The sequence below is a fragment of the Wasmannia auropunctata genome, unplaced genomic scaffold (assembly GCF_000956235.1).
Source record: "Wasmannia auropunctata unplaced genomic scaffold, wasmannia.A_1.0 LD334216.1, whole genome shotgun sequence".
Taxonomy (NCBI): domain Eukaryota; kingdom Metazoa; phylum Arthropoda; class Insecta; order Hymenoptera; family Formicidae; genus Wasmannia; species Wasmannia auropunctata.
Genome location: NW_012028674.1, coordinates 28,114 through 38,391, shown reverse-complemented (window position 1 = coordinate 38,391; position 10,278 = coordinate 28,114). Strand labels below are relative to the sequence as shown.

The window sequence follows — 10,278 nt, the reverse complement described above, 5'->3', positions numbered from 1 at the left end:
GAGGAGGGGAGAAGAGGCAGTCGAACAGTGGTAAAGAAAGGCGTATAATATATTTCATTAGTGGGCGACGCTTTCTTCGCCATTATTCGACATATGCTATGCAACGTCACCGTTAACCTTTTGCAATAAAAAGTTCTCTCTCTCTCTCTCTCTCTCTCTCTCTCTCTCTCTCTCTCTCTCTCGATTTGAAACGTTTCAATTTTGGGAGCTCCGCTTAATTCTATTAGACTTTTGTCGTTTACAGTCATTTACACTTCTTGGCTTTACTTAAAATCGATTGACTGTATTTTCGATTACGTTAAACGCAATCATTTGTACAGAATTTATTACTGTTAATAAGAATGATTAAGATAATCGTTTATAGCCAACAAGATAAATATTTATAATTAAAATTAACATTTAACGATATTTTGAAATTCAATTATTGGGAAAGAAGAAACAATGACATAAGCGTTGTCTATTGTCTTTCTGTTTTTCCTTTTCTTCTTCTTTTAAAAAAAAAAATCTATGATATTGTTTACATTTGTTTAATCGATGAATGAGATATTTATATAATAAATTATTTATATACAATACTTATTATACACACGTGTGTCCCTGCATTCTCGTTCAAGAGTTAGCAACGCACTAGGTATAATATATCGAGATAACGGAATATATTTTTCTTGACCTTCGCGTGCGCCGACATTTGCATCTGCCACGCCGCGACTGCGACCGGTGCGGTGGTGGGTTCGACGAAACGAGAGAATAGAAACGAAAGCAATTTACGCGTAAACACACGTCGGCGTGAAAACGTTGAAAAATTCAGCTAAACGCCGTTATCGCGATGGCATATGCACGAAATTAAAATCAGGTCAATCCCACAGTTCTCCGAGCAGACGTACGGTATTTTTGGCTGAGTCATATACGCACATACGTAAATAATAACGTGTGCGTGATATACACATGTGTAAAAGTATATGCGTGCGCTATGGCGTTTGCAACGTGTGCTCGCCTACACACAAGAGCGTTGCACGCTTGCCCGCGGCGTACAACACGCAGCTTGAACAATATGCACCGCGTGCGTCGTCAATTGGTAGGCAAAGTTAATGGATTCCTCTACGTATTGCTCAGCAAATGCGAATTTATTGGCCACGTGCACAATGCGTGAACGCGATTCGTTATAATTCTGTCGGCTGGCCACGAAGGACAGTTGCAAATATGACAGAAAATACAAATTATAGGAGTTGGTAAAATTAGAGGATCTCGGATATTTATGAATCAACTTGAACAAACTTTGCGAATTCTCCAGCATTGTTAACATCTTTAATTTAAATTAATGTTTCTTCTTCTTCTTCTTACCATTTTCTCGATTTGCAGCCTCACAGTATCATTTATTCAAGATCTAATTATATCCGGTGTAGATTAATAAGTTTCATGAATTTCCAAAAAAATGCTCCGCTTGTGTTTCACTTAAAAAAATCTATATAAGATAATTATCCATAATTAGAATTCTGTTAGAGTTTATAATAATATAACGGGTGATTATAAATTAAGTTTAGAGTCTTTAATAAACAAGAGGATATTTTTAACTATACTACATAAAATTAAAATTTTCAAAGAAATATTGCAAAGAAAAGGAAAATGACAAATAACTTGAGAGAAAAATAAGATAGCGAATAAAGAATGAATAAATTTAATTCTTTTATCGTTAAAATTTTCGAATAATTAAAGAATATGATTCACAAGTCTTGCAAATCGATGAATTATATCAACATGAAGGCCGAATTGTTTCAATTTTAAATAACAAGGAAAAGTTATAAGAAATGAAAAGCTCTGTTAGATAAGTCATATAATAGGAAAAGTTTATGCGAGCAGTGATTTAGGTATGTTAGTTGCTAGATTTTTAATAAGTCTTTAATTTATAATACATAAATTGATGTATGTGGTTGAGTATATTATGTAAACTATATTGTTAAATAACTGTGTGGTTGAGTATATTGGAAAGTATAAATCAATTCTTGGCATGTAAGTTGAAGGAAATAAATTATTTTTCTGTTCTATTCTTAATCTACGCTTCTAAAAATTATCTATTTGGTAACGATACGCGAAATATAGAATTTAAGACAATATTTTGATCTTAAATTTCTTCAGAAAATTGATGGAGACTTTACTAAAGTCATTTACAACATAACATTTCGGTTTTCTTTAAAATTCTAACTCAATCAATAGCGTTATAAAATATAACGAAACTTCGAGCGAGACTGAATTTATCGAGTATTACGGCTCAATTATCGGCGAGAATTGAAATACAGTCGCGAGCGTTATGATACTTTACGAGGAGGTTTTTAGCCGGAAGAAATTCGCCGACGAAAGGGTCAAGCGAGACGAATGGGCGCAACAGCGCGGCGATGCATCGCTATTAAATGCAAAGCGTTATAACGGTACGTCCGTAGCCATAGATTTTGGCGAACCTCCGGTTCGCTATAATGCCTGCCGCTTTGCACGTGCGATCGGTGAGCTCCCCGGTAGGGAGCCGCCAGGACTCCGGCTCGCGCAACAACCGTGACAATTGTACGTACAGTACGTATAACTCGTGCAGAAACCCATCCTTACGTCCCCGTTGTGCAATCTGGGGCACAAGTTCCGTAAATGTTTGCCGCATATCCTATTACGGCACAGCATCAAGATTTAAACCAAGGCCGACGGTATTTGCGTGGTTACCGTGTTATGTAAGCTAATCGAGCATGCATACGAGGATCAAACGGGCTGATATCGATTCTATTAAAGTTCATAACGTATTCACGTCGAGATAGCTTCACATAGCACCTTTCCCCATAGCATATCTCCTCTCAAGTTACCCGCGCTTTTTCTCTCGCGATTCACGAAAAAAATCTTGCCCCAATTAGCAAAGAGGTCTCGCGCGCGGTTTTATCAATAGTCTATATAAGTAAGTCTTTTTTCCTCTTACTACAACACGGTTCACATTCTTGATACAATTACTTAGTAATTTCATGGATGAAGGAGAAAATTTGTATCTGACGCGCTATCAAGTTCTACGTCGCGCCCGTTCTTTCGTTCGACCGAAAGAAAGGAGGAACGGCTCGATGAGAGATTGGTAATGATATTCTATATTCATACAAGAACTCCCTACATCCGTGTACGATCTTCCTGGCGCGTTTTGCAAAGGTTGTTAAAAACTCGTTAACTTACGTCTTGTGCGGAGAGGACCCTCGTGGCGGCCTCAACGGGAACGTTTCCGGAATGCGGATGATGATGTTGCGATTCGACTGCATTATCGCGGTTGCAGACGTTCTTGTACCAGGGCAGACCATTCCCGCTGTCTCTGTCGTTTCGATACTTTCGCCACACGTGCCTGATAAACGCATATTAGAAAAACTTATAGCTGGCTGTACGCATTGAAAAAAAAAAACCGAAAAGGAAAAAAAAGGAATAACCGGCCGGCACCGCGGATGGTGAATCTCTTTCGCAATAAGCAAGAATTAGCATACCTGACGCCGAAAGCGATCCCCAAGGCGATGATCAGCGGTAATAACGTCGATATGCATGCAAGCAAAACGGTCTGTATGTCTGAAAAGTTGGCAAGGATACCTGAAATACAATAATCATAAAATTCTTGAAGCGAAAGTACGATAATAACTTGAATCTTTTACTAGCTTGTAATCCCTTCGTATGATTATCCTGTCAAAGCTTAATGCGCGTACAGTGTATCAACGGAAACGGATGTACGTAAATCTATGACGATTATCTCACAACAACGCTGGTATAAATTCTACACACCGGTGGCCGGTGGTATCTCGGTTTATTTCAAATCCTTTTCGCGGCATAACTGGATAAGGACATGACGATTTCTTTATAACAAAAATACTGTCGAACAAGTCAAGAATCTGCTTTCAGTCTGCATTTTATAAATGGAAAAGTTAACAAACCAGTAAACTTTATAAAATAGAAATATTTTTTTTTATACTCGTCTTTCCTCGGGATAAAATCAGTTTTCTCAGTTATAAAATAGAAATATTTTTTTTATATTCGTCTTTCCTCGGGATAAACTCAATTTTCTCAGTTAAACTTTCCGTTGAATTTTCGTCAGATGTAAAAGATTGATTTTATTTAAAAAAATTACGCAAATTTTATTTGAAAATACATATTTTCGTTTAAACTTTTATAGCTCCGCTAGACGATATTTCTCAAGTGATTTTCTAAAAAAACGGCCAACTTCGAAATAGAATCGAGATACTTCAACGGCGACTTTATTGAAAATCCAACGTCTCAACCTTTCGAATGTATATAATTAATTAAAATTCGGACCGTGAAGAGGCGACGCCACCCACTTTGGTTGTCTTTAACGAGAGCCTTACAGCTTTCTTCGCGATACACCGTGCTACTTACTGTGATCGAGCTCGTCCTGCTCGACGAGATACTCCGTCGCGTTGTAGACGCGATGGTGCGGTTTGATGGTAGTGACGGCCGCGGGGTCGCCCGCCATCGCTGCGGACGGATTAGTCGTCTCGGCGTTAAACGCGGCCGCGACCACGTTGGAAGGAAGGAATGTCATCGACGTGAGATTCAGCTTTCCTGCCCCGTCGTACGTTGTACGATTGTCTGCCATCGTTTCTGCCATCTCGCTCGTGCTCGACGATGCATCACCAAGAGATCCAAGCGGCTCAAGCGAATTCGCGCCGATCGGGGAGGATGAGCGCGAAAAATGAAGCTGGACCGGCTGGTTTACGTTACGCGTGCGTTTGGTCTTTCCTTTCCACGATCATTCTGATTCTCCTTACTTTCTTGTCCCTTTTTACATTTTACTGAACACTAATTCAATTCTGAGTCAATCTATTGCATTTAATTCAGTTTTCCTCTCTTTCTCTCTTTCTCGTTTCAATGATGAAAACAGTTGCGAAAGACACGCAGAAATTGCTCGCCGATAGATCAATGTATCGGAAACATAGAAGCCTTACATTTTCACGTACGTATGTGTATATATATGTACATATACAAACAATTGCCTACGCATGTCATTTCAACAGGTTTACACGAATAGAGTACTAGACTATTGATGCGGTATGAGATCGTCGTTTTATCACCTTTGTCTTAAACGGTAGTAATATCAAATGTCATGTTAAAAACATGACGATAAAGAGGATAAATTTGTCCCGAATCTTTCCTCACATTGTCAAGCGTAAATTTCTGTCGCTTGTCTTGCTTCGGCTGTCAAATAATACGTTGAAAAAAGTAGCGGCTTACAAATCACATTTGGGAAAAATTACGAAATGACAATCTTCTTCATCTGCAGCATTTACTCGATCCTCTTTTCCTCGTCTTTATCGTTTGCCTTTTCACTATTCGCATGGCCGTCTGTCGTGAAATTTATTCTTCTCTTTCTGGCTGTGAATCTGGATGCGTTACTGCAACAAATTTTGTTTCTAGTTAATTAAAAGTATGATCTGAGACTTATAATACAATATTTGTCATGTATTTGTATTTAATTTTTTAACCGCGCAAAACGCTTAAACGCGCAAAACGATATGATTTCTTTGTCCTGCCCTGAAGATATTATATACGGTCAATAAATAAATTAAAGCTTCAAGTTTAATTAACTTTGAGTCAACTCTTTAATAGAACTCTAGCTCAGAGTTTAATCGTCGAGCTATCTAACATTTTGGTCAACTATAAAGTTAGGATTTAATCGTCTCTCTCTCTCTCTCTCTCACTGGAGGATCTTTTGCCCAAAGAGGGGCCGTGCACGAGCGATCTAAAGAGGTCATCATCAAATTTTACGGGAAATCTCGGAGCATATTGCATGGGAAGATAGGCGCTTTAAGATTCTGTAGTACTGTAAGCGTCTTATGTAGGCTGTAAACCCGCGATTATGCCAGTGCCGATATACATACGCAAGCGAGAACCACCCAGGCGACCGACGGGGCAGCCGCCGCCGCCGCCGCCGCCGTCGTCGTCGGGCGATGGATATTCGATGTACTCGATACGCTATGTAGCGCGCATAATGCCGCTGCGTGCCGCGATATATGCACATCGTGGCCTGTTTGACGGACCTCGCTTCGGTCTCGCAAAGTGCACCGTAGTAGCGCGCCGCGCCGGCAGCATTCTATGCAACGGGGGCAAGGTATGCGGGGATAAAGTTCAATCTGGCGTTAAGTGTGCCTGCTACATCGGGGGACTCGTGACATCGCGGATTAAGCCCTATTCGGGACTGCGGTGTATAAAGTAAAAATCGCACGACTCTCTCGTGTGCGCGCGCGCAACCCCATAGTGCTCTCAGATACTCGGTATATAATAATTGCGAATAATCGCGCTAATTCTATTCCCGTAAATGCGCTGTAAACTGCTGTATATGCAGGTTACTTAATTATTAAAGCGCAACACGTAAACAATTTTTGACCGGCGAAATGCTCAATATTAATATTGATAAATTTTTAATTATTGATTGGAATATTTTATACTGCACATGGTTACTTAATTATAAGAGCGCAATACGTATTTAATCGTAATACAATTTTGACTTGTGATATGAAATACTTAAATATTAATATTGCCAAATTTTTAGCGGAATATTTTATCGGTCAAAATGCTTATATTATACTTCTGTATTTTTGTGTTTTTAGCAGTCTTTAAAACACCCTAGCGCGAAGTTAAGCAATTGATGTAAAAAAATACCATATAAAAGAAATGCTATAGGAAAATAAACAATTTCGCTATAAGGAAATACATAAATTTGGTGAGGATACGTGTGCGTATTTCGGGCATGATATTGATTCTCAAGCATTTAGAACTCTATAAAATTCTTTCGCTGCTTTTGTATCTATCTTCGTTCGAATCTTCGTTATAAATATATCTTCGTTCGATGTTCACATAATATTAATACAAGTCTGCTGCTCTCGGAAATTTCGATAAAAAAAATTGTCTCATAAGTCCACGGAGGATGCCGCAGAATTACGTAAGTTTTCCGGGATTCTATTTCGCGGCAGATTGCGTTCTAGAGATGGGTGGAACAGCGCGGTGCAGGCGAATAGTCCGGATCATAAGTCAGCTTCTCCTTCCGCGGATGACGATCCCATCTTCTGGCGCGGCGGTCGTTTCTCATACGCTTCGCCTGCATCGGTGCAATGTCCGATGAAAAAGGGGGAATGGGAGAGGAGGGAAGAGGAGAAGAGGAGGAGGAGGAGGAGGAGGAGGAAGAGGAGGAGGAGGCTGCAAGGTCCAGGACCGCAGTTTGGGTGAAGCTGTTCAAGGCGTCACGGGGACTCTCTTCTAGATTCTTCTGTTTTTAACCCTCAACCGGCTGTGAGGCATCCGCAACAGGCGATCGTGTCATTAAAATATTTATGTTGGAATCCAAATTGCTTGGTACAATTATCTTGGCTAGTTGAAAATTGAATGGCTTTATACGCTTACATATGCATTTTTCATTCGTTACCCACGTACTATTATGCAATTGGCATTGCAACTCCAACTAGGTGTTACAACTTTTATCTTGATGGCAAGCGTAACAACGAAAAAAGTGTAAAATAAAAATTAAAAAAAAAAAAATAAACCAAGACTTTTATTAATTACTCTTTTTTCCGACTCTCTCTTTCTCTCTCTGCAGGTGTACCTTAATTAATAAAATTGCATAATATATATACAAATTATGCTATAGAGAACTATGTTATTCTATTTTTGTATAATTTTAATATTCCCTTTTAAAACCTTTTAAATTCTTTGGTTTTATTAATTTAAAAATTCAAATTATACAAAATTTTTATAATTTACTAAAAATTAACTATTATTATATAATTTTCTTTACATTACTATACAAATTTAGCAAATTTTTAAGGCAAAAATTTAAACAAACAATTTTATGTTTTACATAAATTGTTTTTTTTTTAAGAAAATTGGTTTTATGGACTTGTATATTTTTCACTTGTACTTTATTTCTACTTTTCTTCAAAAATACATAATCAGTGATATAAATTAGAGTAATAATAAAATTAATAGAACATTAATAGCAACATTTTTTTATTTTTGAGAAAATATCTGTTTAATAATTTTTTCCGAAATTTATCTTTATAATTATCTTTATCATAGTTGCGTTCTAAATTTTTTAAAAACATGCTATGTTTTTAAATAATTATTTTCTATCATTTGACATTTTAAATGCTGATTTAAATATAATATTAAAAATAATTTAAACCAAAATAATTTAAAAACCAATATTTTGACAATTTAGAATTAGTTTTAATGCTTTTCCCAATTCATCCATACATTTTCTATCAAGTATATAACTGAAACAAAACCACATGTAAATTCATGCAAAATGCGATGCAACAAAATATATTTACATTAATTGACCGCCATGAACTTTTACTTAGAATCAATCGCTGCTTAATGATGATTACATAAGCTAGGACTCCCGTACAAGCGTCATAATCAGAAGACTTTTTAAGTTTATTCGCTGCATTGCTCCCGTGTCTGACCTTAGAAAGTAGCCAGCCTTTGAACTTATATCTATTGAACGATACGCGCCGCGCGGTTCCATTTTTTTTTCACGTAACATCCAGTGACCTTTAGAGGGATGTTGAAAACGAGCATCGGAAACGCGTACAGGGAAACCGGGGTGCAATTAGAGCTCTACTTCCTCCCAATCGGAACATTGACTGTTCGATTGTCGCACGGAGGTGTCGGTCGACGAGGATTTCATTTATGCGACTACATACCAATTACAGTTTCCATTTTCCGACACGGAGCGATGCATTTGGATCGGTGCACAAGAGCGAGGGACGAGCGAACTCGCGAGGAATCGAGATCCGGGGCCACGATAACGATAGCACCGGGCCACAGGCGTCCCGGCGTACCCGGGGAACAACGAGACACGGGTGCACACACACCTCCGATCGAGCCGCGGTGGACTTGACACGGGTCGCGAAAGGGAGGCTGCGAAACTGCGAGATGAAAGCGGAGCGCAACCCCCGGTGCGCGCGCGCAGCATCCCCGGAAGCAGCCCGGCTAGATCGAGGGGTAGCCCTCGGGACCGCTTATTCGCGACTCCTCGAGTCGGCATCGAGATACCCATATCCGTGTCTCTATATTTCCTTGGCCCGTCTTCTAAATGCCTCGTATAAAATTTAAGATCAAAATGAAATACGTTGTTTAAATAAATAAAATGTCTAAAACTTTTTTTCTCTGTACATTTAAAGTTAAATTTAATCTTTAATTTTTTTTAATAATGATTTTTAAGAACGAGCTTACATTTATTATTATTATTATTATTATTATTTAAAAATTAAAAAAAATTGATGTTGTTAGTAATAATTTTAAATTAATGTTACTCAAAGTAACGTCGTAAAACTTTATTTATATGTTATTCTAAAATATATGTAAACATATATTTTTTGAGATAAAAATTATCGACAAGTATTTTATTCTATTTGTAGTTATATATTGTATTTTATTATTTGTACTCTATTATACACATATACAAATTCAATTTATACATATAATGTATTATTTGTTATACGGTAGTTAATTTTAATGTCACCACCTAAATATTTTTTTCCTATAACATCTTTTACAAAAAAATGTTTCAGACAAAAAGGTCTCTTATATGGCCTGAAGAGAAACAAATATGATAAAATCAATTTTCCAAAGTTATATATAGTAAAGTTATTGTAATTTTTAAAAATAAAATTATATAATTATTTTTACACAATATAACATAATTATTCTGCATATAAAAGTATTAAAGTAAAGTTATTAAAAAAATCATATATGTATATCAATAATTTAAGAGATAGTTTACGTTTTATTTGACATATTTTGACATAAAATATAAAATATTTTGTAAACATTTTTCGATAACCATATCTTAATACTTTAATACACAGAATAATGAGATGAATCAATTGCTGTAAAGAGAACTAGTTGCTTTTCAAAAAACATGTGTACCTAACTGCATATTACAAATTGTAATTTAAACAAAAATAACTATGTCCACTGTTAAGGATGATAGCTTATACTCGCTTACATTTCTATTAAAGTTTCAGTTTTCCTTATTTTCAATTTATTTCTAAAAGCACAAGTAGTACCACATATGCCATTCACATAAAGTTGGTCAAAACTTCAATTAAAATCCCCGATAACTTTTGATGTCTAGGAAAAATGAATGACAATTAATGACATTTTCTTATTATTATTCTTATAAACTGGAAGTAATATAAAAAAAAAGTTTAAGCAGAAATTGTTTATTTTTAAAAAACTTATCCAACGATACCTCACTCGACCTAT

At 36.8% G+C, this 10,278-nt stretch overlaps 1 protein-coding gene across 1 annotated transcript in view; it reads right to left on the bottom strand.

Annotated features, from left to right (window-relative positions):
• Positions 1-8,800, bottom strand: part of LOC105459041 — a 26,753-nt gene extending 17,953 nt beyond the window's left edge. Inside the window, exons 1-4 of the mRNA XM_011704713.1 lie at positions 8,712-8,800; positions 4,390-5,405; positions 3,492-3,591; positions 3,193-3,355 (exon numbers count right to left, since the gene is read on the bottom strand). Of these exons, the coding sequence (XP_011703015.1) occupies positions 3,193-3,355; positions 3,492-3,591; positions 4,390-4,621 (495 nt within the window). The 5' untranslated portion in view covers positions 4,622-5,405; positions 8,712-8,800. The remainder of the gene's footprint in view (positions 1-3,192; positions 3,356-3,491; positions 3,592-4,389; positions 5,406-8,711) is intronic.
• Between the last annotated feature and the right edge of the window lie 1,478 nt (positions 8,801-10,278).